The sequence below is a fragment of the Chlorocebus sabaeus genome, chromosome 6, assembly GCF_047675955.1.
Source record: "Chlorocebus sabaeus isolate Y175 chromosome 6, mChlSab1.0.hap1, whole genome shotgun sequence".
In the NCBI taxonomy this organism is placed as follows: domain Eukaryota; kingdom Metazoa; phylum Chordata; class Mammalia; order Primates; family Cercopithecidae; genus Chlorocebus; species Chlorocebus sabaeus.
In genome coordinates, this window is record NC_132909.1 from 55,825,431 (window position 1) to 55,841,982 (window position 16,552).

Consider the following 16,552-nt stretch of genomic DNA (forward strand, 5'->3'; position numbering starts at 1 on the left):
TCAAGCACAGTGGCTCATGTCTGTAATCCCAGCGCTCTGGGAGGCCAAGGCAGGAAGATCGCATGAGCCCAGGAGTTCCAGAGCCTGGGCAGCATAGTAAGACCCCATCTCTACAAAAAAATAAAATAAAATTAGCTGAGCGTGGTGGTGTGCACCTTTAGCCTCAGTTGCTTGGAAGGCTAAAGCAGGAGAATCGCTTCAGCCCAGGAAGTTGAGGCTACGGTAAGCTATGATCAGGCCACTGCGCTCCAGTCTGGGCAATATAGCAAGACACCATCTCTACAAGACAAGACTGATGTTAATATGAGGAACTTATCAATAAACGTGGCCAAAGCGTCCTCTCTCTTGCACTAGGTCCCTGTCACCTTTTCTCTTGTTCATCTCCAGGCATCATGATGGAAGTCCCCCCTACCCTTCCTCCCACCTAGGAAACCACCTGAATGATTTGCCTTCCACCTCCCCCAAAGTCCCGCCCCCCTCCAGCGTGCTGTCACTGAAGGAAGCTGTCGCGTTTTCCCGGATATCTCTCCACAAAACCCGCCACCCAAATGGGGCTTCTTTCCGGAAAATCCAGGAGGGCGGTCTGGAGGAAGCGCACCCCTCCTTACGTCACAGCCGCCGCAGCTACCCCAGCCTGGCGTAAAAGCCCGAGGGAGTTGCCCTGCCCTGACCCAGAGCCTTGGCGGGGAAGGGAGAGAGATACCCCATCCCACCCCACCCTGGTACCAAAGGACCATGGGTGCTTGGGGCCGCCTGGGTGGAAGGGAGAGGCCGGGTTCTAAGGGGCGGGAACGTTGGGATGAAATTTGTTCTATTTCCCTAAGGGGCGGGGCTAAGGAGGTGGTTGCGAGTGGGCGTGGTCACTCGGTGGGCATGGCTATGTGCAAGGGGCGGGGCCATTGACAGGAAAAGATGCGCAGTGCTGCCCTAGTGGGCCGGGTCTATGGAGAAAGCGGTGCCACGCACAGGGGGCGTGGCTAGTAGCAAAAAAAATTGTTTCAAGGGGGCGGAGCAAGAGCCTGGGAAGTTAGTGTGAGGCGGGGCCTGCAGGGGGCGGGGCCTGCAGGAGCCGTGGTCAGGTAACTGGGCTGGGTTCCCACTAGGTGTGGTCTCGGAAGGCTGGGGCGGTGGCAACGTGGAGGGCGGGGGTGACAGCAGCCCCGAGCCGCAGAGCCTCAGCTTCCGCCTGGTCCCAGCCTCGTGGGAGCCCCGCGGGTCCTCCCTAGGTGAGTGGAGCCCCAGGGCAGATCGAGAACCAACATTATTGGGATGGGGCGTCCTCTCTTTCCAGGTGGGGCCACCGGCTCGCAGGGAGGATCTGGGGTAGAAGAGGTCGCCTCGCGAATGAGTGGGTCGCTGTGCATTACGCGTGTCAGTGTGCCCGGGCTCACCTGGGCGTGATCCCCTAAGTGTATTTCCTGTGCAGCACAGAAAGCCATTGTTTCCACTTTTGCCTGAGTGATCCTTTTAAACGGCGAATCAGATCGGGCCCCTCCTTTACTTAAAACCCTTGGGCAGTAGAGATTAAAATTCAAAGTCCACCAGTTTCTGCCCCGTCTCTCCTCCTGATCTCTCTAACATCGCTGCCCTCCTATCTGCTCCTTGCTCATAGTATTCCGGCTACACCAGCCGCCTTGATGATGTAAAATATAAAAAGCAGGCCCATCTCACCTCCAGGTCTTTGCCCTTACTGTACCCCTCACCCAGACGACTCCTCGAAATCTTTGCCCAACTGCCTCCTTCTGTACTGAGGTCTCAGTTCCAGTGTCACTTTATAGGAGAGGCTGTCCTGTCCAGCCTCCTTTATCACATCTCCCTGGCTTATCACTTTCATTGATAACTCTTAGAAATGGTCTGTCTTCTCCATTCATCTTGTGCTTGTTTGTGATCTGTCCTGCCCAGCCGACTGCAAGCTCTGGAGGGTAGGGCGGTGCCGGGCTCTAATCTCCTTAGTCACTGTATCTCTAGGTTCTAGAACAGAGCCTGGTGCACAGCAAGTGCTCCAGCAATGTTCGTCCAATGTCAGAAGTGAGTCCTGCATACATCTGTGTTTGTATCCCCTGTGCTGGTGGTTCCCACCCTCCACATCCCTCCCCACACGTGGACACATGTTTATGATCCAACTGGAATGTGAATAATTCCCTCTCCTCTCCCCATGCTTGGTCTGATGCCTGACTCTGCCCCCTTCTTCTCTTCTGTGCCCGAATAAATGATCCCAAAGGACTCAGAGGCAGGAGAATGACTTAGTTGGCCTTTGGCTGACCTATGGCCACCCTGCATCCCCAAACTAACCAGAACCTTGCCATTGACTCAACTTCACTCTCACTAAGGGAGACACAAGACAGGAACTTGGGGTTGGGAGACTCTGAGACCGAGGCTAACCCTGGTCCAGGTGACGAACAGGAAGTGCAAAGGCATTCCAAAGACACACCTGGCTTCAGGTATGCCGCACGGGCAGCTGGCTCCCTGCCCAGAGCTCCTCCCCTAAAGCCACCTAGGGCTAGTCTGGGAACTTTCTGCTGACTCAGGAGGCAGGAATTTCTCTGCAGACCCTACCAGACCCAGAAGACTTTGCAGGGCTGCGGGGAGAGCTTGCAGGAGAGTAAGAAGCAGATTATCTTCTTCTGGAGCATCCAGAGAAATCTCCCCCACCAGACAGACACCTGAGACACACTGGCCCTGAGGCCTGTGAGATTATCAGGAAACTACCAAAATGTCTGAGATCTAAATTCGATCATCATGATGACCAAATATATGGGCTCTGAAATACAAGGACCTGCAAAGGCAACATTGCTGTTTGCTGACATTGCTACAAAATGTGACCTTCTAAAAATCTTAACCCTGGGTTACATTTTTTCCCCCCCCGAGATGGAGTCTTGCTTGGTCGCCCAGGTTGGAGTACAGTGGTGTGATCTTGGCTTACTGCAGGATCCACCTCCCAGGTTCAAGCGATTCTGTCGCCTCAGCCTCCTGAGTAGCTGGGACTACAGGCACACGCCACCATGCCTGGCCAATTTTTGTATTTTTAGTAGAGACGGGGTTTCACTGTGTTGGCCAGGCTGGTCTCAAACTCTTGACCTCGGATGATCCACCCGCCTCTACCTCCCAAAATGCTAGGATTACAAGAGTGAGCCACTGCACCTGGCCCCCATCCCTCCCCCAGTGTTGCATTCTAAAGCAAAAAATAGGGGTTAGATTTGCACCTATCCTGAGAACCTCTGAGTGTGCACGTAGGTTGCCGAGAAGCCAAGGATGTTTGTAAGTTAAATTCCCCCTGATTGGGATGTTTTTTCACCCAGAGGGTCACCTGGCACACTCCCCAGAATTCCTTCCAGACTTTACTCAATGAGACCTTCCCTGGCCACATAATCAAAAATGTTCACCCAGCCTGGGCAACATGGCAAGACCCGATATATATATATAAGCCAGGCATGGCCAGGCGCAGTGGCTCATGCTGGTAATCCCAGTGCTTTGGGAGGCTGAGGCAGGTGGATCACCTGAGGTCAGGAGTTCGAGACCAGCCTGGCCAACATGGAGAAACCCCATCTCTATTAAAAGTATTTTAAAAATTAGCCAGGCATGGGGTCACACGCCTGTAGTCCCAGCTACTCAGGAGGCTGAGGCACAAGAATTGCTTGAACCCAGGAGGCGTAAGTTACAGTGAGTTGAGATCACGCCACTGCACTCCAGCCTGGGCAACAAAGCAAGACCCTGTCTCAAAAAAAAAAAAAAGTGTTCACCCCAGCACCTGTACTTTCATTATATCCCATCCATGGTTTAGGTTTTTTGTCTAGAACTCACTCATGTACACCATCATCTAGTTCATTTCTGAGGTGCCTCTCCCCAGTAGAAGGTCAGCTCCCAAGGCCAGAGATTTCCATTGGTTTTGTTCAATGCTATGTCTCTAGGGACTAAAGCAGAGCCTGGGACCCCATAGGTGCTCAATAAATGGGGGTTCAGTGAATTCATTAATTACATTTCTGCAAGATGGGGTGGCATGATGTCATCATCAGTCATGTTTTTTTCTTCATAAAAATTGCATTATATTTGGAACAGACACAATGGTGACATCTGTCATCCCCACTACTTGGGAGGCTGAGGCTAGAGGATTCCTTGAGCCCAGGAATTCAAGACTAAAGTGTGCTATGATCACACCTGTGAATAGGCACTGCACTCCAGCCTGGGCACCACAGTGAGACCTCTCTCTTTAAGTGTAAAAAAAGTCTGGGTGCGGTGGCTTATGCCTGTAATCCCAGCACCTTTGGGGAGGCTGAGGCAGGTGGATCATCTGAGGTCAGGAGTTCAAGACCAGCCTGGCCAACATGGAGAAACCCTGTCTCTACTAAAAATACAAAAAATAATAATAATAATAATAAATTAGCTGGGTGTGGTGGTGCACGCTTGTAATCCCAGCTACTTCGGAGGCTGAGGCAGGAGAATCGCTTGAACCCAGGAGGCAGAGGTTGCAGTGAGTAAGCCAAGATCACACCATTGCACTCCAGCCTGGGTGACAGAATGAAACTCTGTCTCAAAAAAAAAAAAAAAAAAAAAAGATTTGATGGAGCTGTCTCCAAAATTAAGAAGAGGATGGAAGAAGCTGACCCAGACACTCAAGCAGAGCTAATTATTCCCATTTTACAGATGTGGAAGACTGAGGCCTTTGTAAGTGCAGAGCTCAGCCCTTGAACCCTCTGTCCCCAAGAGCTCCATGCAGGTGCCACAGGATGGAGAAGACCTTGCTGGCCAACCCTGGTACCACGGCCTCCTGTCCCGCCAGGTACCACCCACAGCAGGGCCTCAGCACCATCTGGTGGGGAGTCTCTCACACCCTTGCTGAGGACTCCTGGGTCCCTGGATGAGGGACTTAGTGCCAAGGTCTATTGGGACAGATGGCAGAGGGCTGGGGACTGTCTTAAAGGTTGGCTGGTTGGGGACTGTCACTATATTTAAATTATCACTTTCTTTGGGATGATGAGATTGGTGATGGAGCTTAAGGAGAGTCCTAATGCCCCCCAAACTGCTCTTGGCTCAGGCTGTCTCTCCCTCTGAACTCCATCTACCTCCCGGTATTTCCCTCTAAATCAGAGGCTCCTGAGCCAGGCATGGTGGCTCACGCCTATAATCCTAACACTTTGAGAGGCTGAGGCAGGTGGATCACTTGAAGTCAGGAGTTTAAGGCCAGCCTGGACAACATGGTGAAACCACATCTCTACTAAAAATACAAAAATTAGCCGGACGTGGTGGTGTGCGCCTGTAGTCCCAGCTACTTGGGAGGCTGAGGCAGGAGAATCTCTTGAACCCAGGAGGCAGAGGTTGTAGTAAGCCAAAATTATGCCACTGCACTCCAGACTGGGTGACAGAGTGAGACTCTGTCAAAAACATAAATAAACAAACAAATAAATCTGAGGTTCCCACCTGCATCTGAAAGTCAGTTGTCACCCCCAAAAATTCTGGGACCCTGAGCATCTAATGAAATCATGAGAGGCAGTATAGCTTAATTGTTAAAAGCCCTGGCCGGGCGCAGTGGCTCAAGCCTGTAATCCCAGCACTTTGGGACGCCAAGATGGGCGGATCACGAGGTCAGGAGATCGAGACCATCCTGGCTAACACGGTGAAACCCCGTCTCTACTAAAAATTAAAAAAATTAGCCGGGCATGGTGGCAGGCGCCTGTAGTCCCAGCTGCTCAGGAGGCTGAGGCAGGAGAATGGCGCGAACCTGGGAGGCGGAGCTTGCAGTGAGCCGAGATCCGGCCACTTCACTCCAGCCTGGGCGACAGACAGAGACTCCGTCTCTTAAAAAAAAAAAAAAAAAAAGTTAAAAGCCCATAATCTAGACCCAGACACCCTAGGTTCAAATCCAAACCCTACAACTTACATTGTGTGTGACCTTGGGCAGGGTATTTGACCTCTCTGGGCCTTAGTCTCCCCATCTTTAACATAGGGATAGCAGGCCAGGCATGTTGGCTCATGCCTGTAATCCCAGCACTTTGGGAGGCTGAGGCAGGAGGATCACTTGAGGTTAGGAGTCCCAAACCAGTCTGGGCAACATAGCAGAACTCTGTCTCTACAAAAAAAAAAAGAAAAAATACAAAAATTAACCAGGCATGGGTGGCATGTAACTGTTGTCCCAACTACTCGGGAGGCTGAGATGGGAGAATTGCTTAAGCCCAGGAGGTCAAGGCTGTGGGTGAGCCATGATTGCTCCACTGCACTCAGCCTGGGCAATCGAGAGAGACCTTGACTCAAAAAAAAAAAGGCTGGAAAAAAAAATGGGCCAGGCACGGTAACTCATGCTCGTAATCCCAGCACTTTGGGAGTCCGAGGCGGGTGGATCACCTGAGGTCAGCAGTTCAAGACCAGCCTGACCAATATTATGAAACCCCATCTCTACTAAAAATACAAAAATTTAGCCGGGCATGGTGGCACATGCCTGTAATCCCAGCTACTTGGGAGGCTGAGACAGGAGAATCGCTTGAACCTGGGAGGCGGAGGTGCAGTGAGCCGAGATCGTGCCATTGCACTCCAGCCTGGGCACCAAGAGTGAAACTCCGTCTCAAAGAAAAAAAAAGACAAAAGGTATAATAATACCTACCACACTTGTTACAGGAATTACAGGAGTTAATGCCCTTTACAGTTAAAGCAGTGCTTGACATATAGTAAGGGTTACATGTGTGTCTGCTACATCTATTATTCCCAGATCCCACATTCACCTCTACTTTGCCTCTCTCTGGGGTCCTGGCCTTTCTGCCTGCTGCCCCACACCAATTTTTTTTTTTTTTTTTTTTTTTTTTTTTTGAGACATGATCTCGCTCTGTCACCCATGCTGGAATGCAATGGCTCCATCTCGGTTCACTGCAACCTCTGCCTCCTGGGTTCAAGCAATTCTCCCACCTCAGCCTCCTGAGTAGCTGGAATGACAGGTGCACACTACCATGCCCACCTAATTTTTATATTTTTTGGTAAAGACAGGGTTTTGCCATGTTGCCCAGGCTGGTCTCAAACTCCTGATCTCAAGTGATCTGCCCTCCTCAGCCTCCCAAAGTGCTGAGATTACAGGTGTGAACCATTGTGCCCCACCCTTCCTACCCTATTTTGACACCAGCCACCACAGCTAGCATAAGACTGCTTGCAAATGTTTATAAAAGAGGGGGCCCCAATCTAGAAGCATCCAGCTAATGGCTTCTCTTGAAGCCATATTTGCATAACAAGCCCAGTGCATTTACCAAATTTGATGTTGCATCGGTCAGCGTCACCTAGTGGCTAGTTACAAACATTCCCAATATATCACCAGCTAAACACAGTCAATATGTTAATGTCATAGTCCAAGGTGGTTGAGAAGTGGAGATGCAAAGCTCCATAAATCAGTCGGGAGCCAAGTATATCATGTAGCTCTGTCATCCCTCAGGGCTTTGGGGATATCAGCTGACAGATAGGGGACAGAACCTACAAGACTGTGCAGGAGGATTTTATGGGTCAAGTCTGGATATTTCCCATAGCCCTTCTACCCCACATCCCATTGGCCAGTTATCACATGACAACCCTAGCTGCAAGGGAGCCTGGGAAATGTAGTCTACATAGGTGCCAGCAGAATAGGGGACAGAACTTGGCGTGAAACTTCCCAGTCTTTGCCTGCCACAGAAGTTTCACTGGGGTAGCTTTTCTTGGGTGGTGGGGGTGATGATGGGGGGAGACACCATTAACCACTACTCTGGGCTCATTCTTAATTCCTCTGCCCTCTTACCTCCATCCACAGAAGGCTGAAGCTCTTCTTCAGCAAGATGGTGACTTCCTGGTTCGTGCCTCTGGGTCTCGTGGGGGCCACCCCGTGATCTCCTGCCGCTGGCGGGGCTCAGCCCTCCATTTCGAGGTGTTCCGTGTGGCCCTGCGTCCCCGGCCAGGCCGACCCACAGCTCTCTTTCAACTGGAGGATGAGCAGTTCCCCAGCATGCCCGCTCTGGTTCACAGTTACGTGACAGGCAGGCGCCCACTGTCCCAGGCCACAGGGGCTGTGGTCTCCAGGCCTGTGACTTGGCAGAGGCCTCTGCGACGCAGCTTTAGCGAGGACACCCTGATGGATGGCCCAGCTCGGACAGAGCCTCTCAGGTACTCACAGTCTCCCTGCCTCCTTAAGAACACCCAGCACTCTCAGGGTTTTCCAACTCAATGGTTGACTTTTTTTTTTTTTTTTTAAGACTGAGTCTCACTCTGTTGCCCAGGCTGGAGTGCAGTGCCGTGATCTCAGCTCACTGCAACCTCCACCTCTCAGGTTCAAGCGATTCTCCTGCCTCAGCCTCCCAAGTAGCTGGGATTACAGGAGTGCACCACCATGCCCAGCTAATTTTTAAATTTTTTTTTATTTTTTATTTCTTGCTTCAGTCTAAGTCTCACTCTGTTGCCCAGGCTGGAGTGCAATGGCACGATCTCAGCTCACTGCAACCTCCGCCTCCCGGGTTTAAGCGATTCTCCTGTCTCAGCTTCCCGAGTAGCTGGGATTACGGGGGTGCACCACCATGCCTGGCTAATTTTTTATATTTTTAGTAGAGACAGGGTTTCACCATGTTGGCCAGGCTGGTCTCAAACTCCTGACCTCAAGTGATCCACCTGCCTCAGCCTCCCAAAGTGCTGGGATTATAGGCATGAGCCACCACGCCAGGCTAATATTTTGTATTTTTAGTAGAGACAGGGTTTCACCATGTTGACCAGGCTGGTCTCAAACTCCCGACCTCAAGTGATCCACCCGCCTCGGCCTCCCATAGTGCTGGGATTACAGGTGTGAGCCACCACGCCCAGCCTTGGTTGAGTTTTGAGGCCCGAACATTTTTAGTTGTGGGGGAGGAGGTGGAGATGTCGTGTGCATCGTAGGATGTTGAGCAGCATTCCTGAGCTCCATCCAACTAGATGCTACTAGTCGTGACAACTAAAGATGTCTCCACACGTTGCTAAGAGTCCCCTGGACGTAGGTCACCTTGGGTGGTTGAGACTCACTGGTACAGAGTAACTGGACACAGGGTTTTCCAGATATTGGTGAGGGACACTCTGCTTAGGTGGGGACTACAGGTCTCTCCCACTCTGTCCCCCAGGGCAAGGAAGTGGAGCAACAGTCAGCCTGCAGATTTGGCACATATGGGACGGTCAAGAGAAGACCCCACTGGGATAGGTGAGTGTCTACCAGAACGGCCTGTGGTTCAGGGATTGGCTTTGCAACTCACCACCTAAGAGATCTTAGTCAGGTGCAGGACCCTGTTGGAGCCTCAATTTCTTGCTTTAGAAAATGATGACAATTGCGATGACTTAAAACACTCAGGGACTTTGTGGGTGCTTAAAATGTGTGTTTACAAGGCTGAGCGCAGTGGCTCATGCCTGTAATCCCAGCACTTTGGGAGGCCGAGGCTGGTGGATCATTTGAGGTCTGGCCAACGTGGTGAAACTCCATCTCCACTAAAAACACAAAATTAGCCGAGCATGGTGGCATGCACCTGTAATCCCAGCTACTCGGGAGGCTGCAGCAGGAGAATTGCTTGAACCCGGGAGGCGAAGGTTGCAGTGAGCCGAGATGATGCCACTGCACTCCAACCTGGGTGACAGAACAAAACTCCATCTCAAAAAAAAAACAAAAACAAAAAAACAAAAGGTGTGTTTACAATTATTCCAAGGAGCTGTACCTGTTCTGACCACAGCTTACCTTGCTAACTTCTGTCACATACCCTCCTCATACTAGTCACACAGCCCTCCTTGCAGTTGTTCGAACCCTCAGGCTTTTATTCCTGCCTTGGGGCCTTTGCACTTTACATTTCCACCGGTGACACAAACATTCTCATTCCCCTAATTTTTTCCTGAATGGCTCCTCTCCATCCAGGGTAAGTTCCTCAAAGCAGTTGAGTCTGACAGTCTTACCTAAAGGAGGACTCACCTGAATGCCCCCTCATGCTCCTTTTTTCCCATCCTTCTCCCAACCCCACTCAACATGAGCCCTTCCTGCATCCCAGGCCCTGCACAGAGGGCTAGGATACATCAGCGAACCAGAAAGAGACAAAGATCCCTGCCCGGTGGGAGCCAACAGTCTATGAAAGGACAACAAACCATGAACCACAGAAATAAGGCAATTTTGTTTGCTTCAAGTTGAAAATTAAAACACAGTAAGGGAAGGCCAGGCACAGTGGCTCAGGCCTGTAATCCCCAGCACTTCGGGAGGCCGAGCTGGGTGGATCACCTGAAGTCAGGAGTTCGAGACCAGCCTGGCCAACATGGAGAAACCCTGTCTACTAAAACTACAAAAATTAGCCGGGCGTGGTGGTGCACGCCTGTAATCCCAGCTAGTCGGGAGGCTGAGGCATGAGAACTGCTTGAACCCAGGAGGCGGAGGTTGCCATGAGCCAAGATCACGCCATTGCACTCCAGCCTGGACAACAGAGTGAGACTCCGTCAAAAAAAAATAAAAAATAAATAATAAATAATAATAAAACAGCAAGGGAAGGGTGAGGTGGCTCAGGTCTGTAATCCTAGCACTTTGGGAGGCCGAGGTGGACGGATCACTTGAGGTCAGGAGTTCGAGACCAGCCTGGCCAACATGGTGAAAACGCATCTCTACTAAAAAAAAAAAAAAAAAAAAAAAAAAAATTAGCCAGGTATGGTGGCATATGCCTGTAATCCCAGCTACTCAGGAGGCTGAGGCAGGAGAATTGCTTGAACCTGGGAGGTGGAGGTTGCAGTGAGCTGAGACTGCGCCACCGCACTCCAGCCTGGGCGACAGAGTGAGACTCTGTCTCAAAAAAACCAAAGCAAACAAAAAACAGAGTAAGGCAGATAGGGACTATAAAGATGGAGATGTGTATTGCAATTTTATTTCATATTTGTTTATTTATTTATTTATTTATTTATTTTTGAGATAGAGTTTTGCTCTTGTTGCCCAGGCTGGAGTGCAGTGGTGCAATATCAACTCACTGCAACCTCCACCTCCTGGGTTCAACCGATTTTCCTGCCTCAGCCTCCTGAGTAGCTGGGATTACAGGCATGTGCACCATGCCCTGCTAATTTTGTATTTTTAGTAGAGATGGGGTTTCACCATGTTGGTCAGGCTGGTCTCAAACTCCTGACCTCCGGCAATCCACCCGCCTCGAACTCCCAAAGTGCTGGGATTACAGGCGTGAGCCATTGCACCCAGGCAAGCAATTTTAAATAGTAGACAGGAAAGGCCCCATTGTAGAAAAAAATAAAATTGAAGGAAATGAGGGAGGGAACAAGGTGGATAACTGGGGGATAACCAGGCAGGAGGAAGAGGCAGTGCAAAGGCTCTTGGGGCAGAACAAGAATTTAAGCTGTTAGGCCGGGTGCGCAGTGGCTCACGTCTGTAATCCCAGCACTTTGGGAGGCCCAGGCGGGCGGATCACGAGGTCAGAAGATCGAGACCCTCCTGACTAACATGGTGAAACCGTGTCTCTACTAAAACTTCAAAAAATTAGCAGGGCGTGGTGGCGGGCGCCTGTAGTCCCAGCTACTCAGGAGGCTGGGGCAGGAGAATGGTGTGAACCCGGGAGGCGGAGCTTGCAGTGAGTCGAGATCAGGCCAGTGCACTCCAGCCTGGGCCACAGAGCAAGACTCCGTTTCCAAAAAAAAAAAAAAAAAAAATTTAAGCTGTTCATTCAACCAAAACACAAGTGGGTAGCTGGGCGTAGTGTTGCACCCCTGTGGTCCTAGCTACTTGGAAGGTTGAAGCAAGAGGATACTTGAGCCCAGGAAGTCAAGGCTGCAGTGAGCCGTGATCGCACCATTGCACTCCAGCCTGGGCCACAGAAAGTGAGACCCTGTCTCAAATTAAAAAAAAAAAAAGAAGAAAAGAAAAGGCCGGGTGCGGTGGCTGATGCCTGTAATCCCAGCATTTTGGGAGGCCGAGGCAGGCGGATCACGAGGTCGAGATCAAGACCATCCTGGTCAACATGGTGAAACCCCATCTCTACTAAAAATACAAAAATTAACTGGGTGTGGTGGTGCCTGTAGTCCCAGCTACTCGGGAGGCTGAAGCAGGAGAATCACTTGAACCTGGGAGGCAGAGGTTGCAATAAGCTGAGATGGTGCCACTGCACTCCAGCCTGGTGACAGAGTGAGACTCCGTCAAGAAAGAAAAGAAAGGAAGGAAGGAAGGGAGGGAGGGAAGGAGGGACAGATGAGTGTAGCTGAAGCAGAGGGAATGAGGGGAGCGTCAGAGAGTGAGACCCTGGGACTCAGATTGTGAGGATTTTTCAGCTACAGTGAGCACTTTGGACCTTAATTAACTCAGAGTAAGCCGGGCACTGTTGGATGGTTTCAAGTTCCTAGAAAAGAGCCTATTCAAAGGCATGGTAAATACAGTCTCCCAAAAGTCTTAGTACAGTTTTAAGTACTAACAGTCCAGGAGGTCAACATGCCACCCACTTACAAATGACATCATTTGAAAGTTTAGGGTGAGGGGAGGGGACTGAGAGGAGGGATCCAGTAGGTGCAGCAAAAACCACCATGGCACACGGATACTCGTGTAACCAACCTGCACATTCTGCACGTGTATCCTGTTTTTTTCTTGGTTGTTGCTTTTTTTGTTTGTTTAGAAGAAATAAAAAAGAAAAAAAAGAAAAAGAAGGTTTAATAAGCTTGGTTTCTTTGATACTTATCTGAGTGTCATACCATACATGGTTTGGTTGTGAATTTTTTATACCTTCTGCCTCTCTATAGATATCTGTATTAATTATATATATTTATATAGACATATCTATGGAGATATATATATATTATCATAAAAAAGAGAAAAGTAAAATATCTATCATATATAAATGTAATTATATATAATATATAGGGCAACATTATATATTTAATGTTAATTTTAAGATATACTTAAGTATATATTATATATTTATATAATATATAGATATCTATCTGTATAGATATGACATAGAGAGATATATCTATACTTAATTATAGATACATAGATATCTTTTTTTTTTTTTCGAGATAGAGTCTCACTCTGTCATCCAAGCTGGAGTGCAGTGGTGCAGTCATACCTCACTGCAGCCTCTGGCTCAAGTGATCCTCCCACCTCAGCCTCCCAAGTAGCTGGGACCACAGGTGCATGCCATCATACCAGCTAATTTTCTAACTTTTTGTAGAGACAAGATCTTGTTACGTTGCCCAGACTGGTCTGGAATCCCTAGCCTCGGCGATCCTCTCACCTTGGCTCCTCCCAAAATGCTGAGATTACAGGCATCAACCACCACGCTCATCCTTTTAAAAAAAAAAAAATTTTAATTTTGTGGGGTCACTGCTTATCATCTTTCAATCAGAGGGGCAAAAACAAAGAATTCAAATTTAAAATGTAGTATTCAGAATTCATAGGGTCAGGCAAGGTGGCTCATGCCTGTGATCCCAGCACTTTGGGAGGCCAAGGAGGGAGGATTGCTTGAGACTAGGAATTCCACACCAGTCCACCAGTCTGGGCAACACAGTGAGATCCCATCTCTATAAAATAAAATAAAAATTTTTAAAAAAGAATTACAGAACAATAGAGATGCCAAAGTTTTCCAACCATGTGTAAGCATGTTACCATTTCTACTGTTGAGGTTGTTGAAATTCAAAATTGCCCCTGGATAGGTTGGAATACCCCATTATTGGAATGAGTGGGTGGATCAGGTGGGTAGTAGCCCATGAAGCTCTCACCCCCGCCCATTCAGCAATCTTCTCTGTGTATTCCCATTGACCCCTCTTGTATGATCTCCAGAAGCCTTCGCCATGCCCGTATCTGCCTTGCCCCGAACGGGCAGTGACCCCGTGTTGCTGAAGGCCCCTGCTCCCCTGGGAACTGTTGCCAACAGTCTCAGAGCCTCCGATGGGCAGCTTCAAGCCAAGGCACCAGCGAAGCCTCCCCGGACACCCTCCTTCGAACTGCCTGATGCCTCTGAACGTCCCCCAACGTACTGCGAGCTGGTGCCCCGAGTACCCTGTGTCCAGGGAACATCCCTGAGCCAAAGCTGCCCAGAGCCAGAGGCCCCATGGTGGGAGGCCAAGGAGGATGAGGAGGAAGAGAACAGATGTTTTACAAGACCACAGGCTGAGATCTCTTTCTGCCCCCCTGATACCCCCTCCTGCCTCCTGGGCCCCCAGAATCGGCCCCTGGAACCCCAAGTGCTGCATACTCTCCGTGGCCTGTTCCTGGAGCACCATCCTGGGAGCACTGCCCTTCACTTGCTATTGGTAGACTGCCAGGTGGGTCACCTGCTGAGATGCTCCTCCCCAGGCCCAGGGCAAGACCCCACCATAACTACATAATCACACTTCACCTGACTTACCCATTCCCTTCCGCAGGCCACAGGCCTCCTGGGAGTGACCAGGGTTCAGCGGGACAACATGGGGGTCTCATCTGGCCTGGAGCTGCTCACTCTTCCCCATGGACGTCGCTTGAGGTTGGAACTGCTGGAGAGGTGAGCCAGCCGCTTGGAATCTTGGCTGGGGGAGGCCAATTCCCCCCGACTTCCCAAGGTCTCCAAACAGCTCCCCACTCATGGTTCCCCAGGGAAGAAGGGAGATGGGGCAATGCCACATCCTGTCCCCCCTCACCCCTGCATTACAAACTTCCCCACTGCCCCCAGACCCTTGCCCTCCGCTTCTGCAGGCATGAGACACTGGCGCTGGCCGGGGCACTGGCAGTGCTGGGCTGCTCGGGGCCGCTGGAGGAGCGCGCAGCCGCACTGAGGGGCCTGGTAGAGCTGGCGCTGGCGCTGCGGCCAGGGGCAGCGGGGGACCTGCCCGGGCTGGCTGCGGTCATGGGCGCCCTGCTCATGCCCCAGGTTCGTGGGGAGCAGGGAGTGGAGGAAGCTGGAGTGCGGGTGACTGGGAAGACAGGAGAGGAGGCATGCGCAGGTCTCTTCTCCCAGGTGTCCCGGTTGGAGCACACGTGGCGCCAGCTCCGTAGGAGCCACACGGAGGCTGCGCTGGCCTTTGAGCAGAAGCTGAAGCCGCTGATGCGGGCTCTGGATGAGGGCGCTGGTGAGTGAAGGTCTGGGGCTTGGCATCCTCCGGGGGCCCAGACCAAATTTAACAGAAATCTTAATCTAGTCCTATGCCCTGTTCCTACATCAGTTCTAGGCCCTGCCCTCCACACGAGACTTGTTCCTAGGTCACGCCCCCTTACCAGCCTTGATCCCAGCCCCTTTCCCTAGGCCCCGCCCCTTCGCCATAGACCCCGCCCCCCATACGGGGCTTGTGATCCTGGCCCCAGTCCACAGACCCCGCTGTCGCTCAATCCTAAGCCCCGCCCTTGCATGTGTCCTAGGTTCCATCTCTGCCCCATGCCCTATCTACAGCCCCAAACCCAGATCAGACCCTCCCCCTCCGCAGGACCCTGCGACCCCGGCGAGGTGGCGCTGCCGCACGTGGCACCCATGGTGCGCCTGCTGGAGGGCCAGGAAGTCGCGGGGCCGCTGGATGAGAGCTGCGAGCGGCTGTTGCGCACCCTGCACGGGGCGCGTCACATGGCCCGGGACGCACCCAAATTCCGCAAGGTGGCAGCCCAGCGCCTGCGAGGTGAGCGTTCCCTCTGCTCTGTACTGCAGACTTCAGATCCGGCAAGTTTTGGCCGAACCCCCAAACCCAACCTGTCCCAGGAAAGGAGCCTCTCGCCACGCCTCCCGGAGCCCCACCCAAACTGGGACGTCTCCACTCCAGGAAGGTTCTCGCCCCAAGCAAACGCTGCTTCCAGCGGTATTGATAGGAACAGGGCCGTCCACCTCAAAACGGGCTGTCCTGCCCCCAGAGCCACCTCCGCGGGTCCCCACTCCCCCTTCCCACCTAGAACGATCCCGCACCCCAGGGATCTCGATCTCGAGGAACGCCCTGCTCCCTCCAAACGATTCCTCCCTCCTATCCTAGGGTAGCCCAGCCGACAAGATCCCCCACCTTCCCCGACAACCTGGGATCCCGCCACCGGTGCAGCCCCACGTCCAGGCACAGCCCCTAAGGCGGGACCCCCAGGATCTGGCACCTGGAACAGGCCACCCCCTTGCACTCTAGTAGAGCCCCTCAGGCACCCCACCCCCATTCCTGCAGAGGGCTGGAAGCCCCCTCCCCTCTGACCCCGCCTAGTCATCCCGCAGGTGGGGCAAGTCCCTCCCGGGCCGCTGTTGGGTCAAAGTCCTCAGGGGAAAGGCAGGTGCGGGAGGTTGGGAGGGGCGAGGCGGGCGCCTTGGCCCCGCCCCCAGCCCACCTGACCTTGTTTCCAGGATTCCGGCCTAACCCAGAGCTGAGGGAGGCCCTGACCACCGGCTTCCTGCGGAGGCTGCTCTGGGGTAGCCGGGGCGCGGGAGCTCCGCACGCTGAACGCTTTGAGAAGTTCCAGCGCGTCCTCGGCGTCCTGTCACAGCGCCTGGAGCCTGACAGCTGAGAGCGCAGACCCCTTTCTTCACACCCGGGATCCCCAGGTGTTTGCAGACCCCGGAAGAGACCAAAGGAGTCGTCCCAGGCTCCTCACGTCCTCAGGCGGACACCTGCCCTGTGCCTCACAGCAGAGGTGGGGAGGGCAGTCAGGGTCATCCGG

General features: G+C 52.0%; 1 protein-coding gene across 1 annotated transcript; it reads left to right on the forward strand.

Moving 5' to 3' along the window:
• Window positions 1–303: 303 nt before the first annotated feature.
• SH2D3A (SH2 domain containing 3A) lies at window positions 304–16,409 on the forward strand. The gene is made up of 10 exons (XM_037994596.2): window positions 304–1,226; window positions 4,642–4,777; window positions 7,754–8,103; window positions 9,081–9,157; window positions 13,742–14,226; window positions 14,326–14,441; window positions 14,633–14,807; window positions 14,895–15,006; window positions 15,358–15,543; window positions 16,239–16,409. Exons 2-10 carry the CDS (start codon window positions 4,709–4,711, stop codon window positions 16,397–16,399), a joined length of 1,731 nt encoding a protein of 576 aa, XP_037850524.2. The 5' UTR covers window positions 304–1,226; window positions 4,642–4,708; the 3' UTR covers window positions 16,400–16,409.
• The last annotated feature ends 143 nt before the right edge of the window (window positions 16,410–16,552 follow it).

Excerpts from the sequence above, each read along its gene's own strand:
- SH2D3A (XM_037994596.2), top strand. The coding sequence starts at position 4,709 with ATGCAGGTGCCACAGGATGGAGAAGACCTTGCTGGCCAACCCTGGTAC. Across the intron at positions 14,227-14,325 it reads TGCTATTGGTAGACTGCCAG|GCCACAGGCCTCCTGGGAGT; the intron begins GTGGGTCACCTG and ends TCCCTTCCGCAG. Across the intron at positions 15,007-15,357 it reads GGCTCTGGATGAGGGCGCTG|GACCCTGCGACCCCGGCGAG; the intron begins GTGAGTGAAGGT and ends CCCCCTCCGCAG.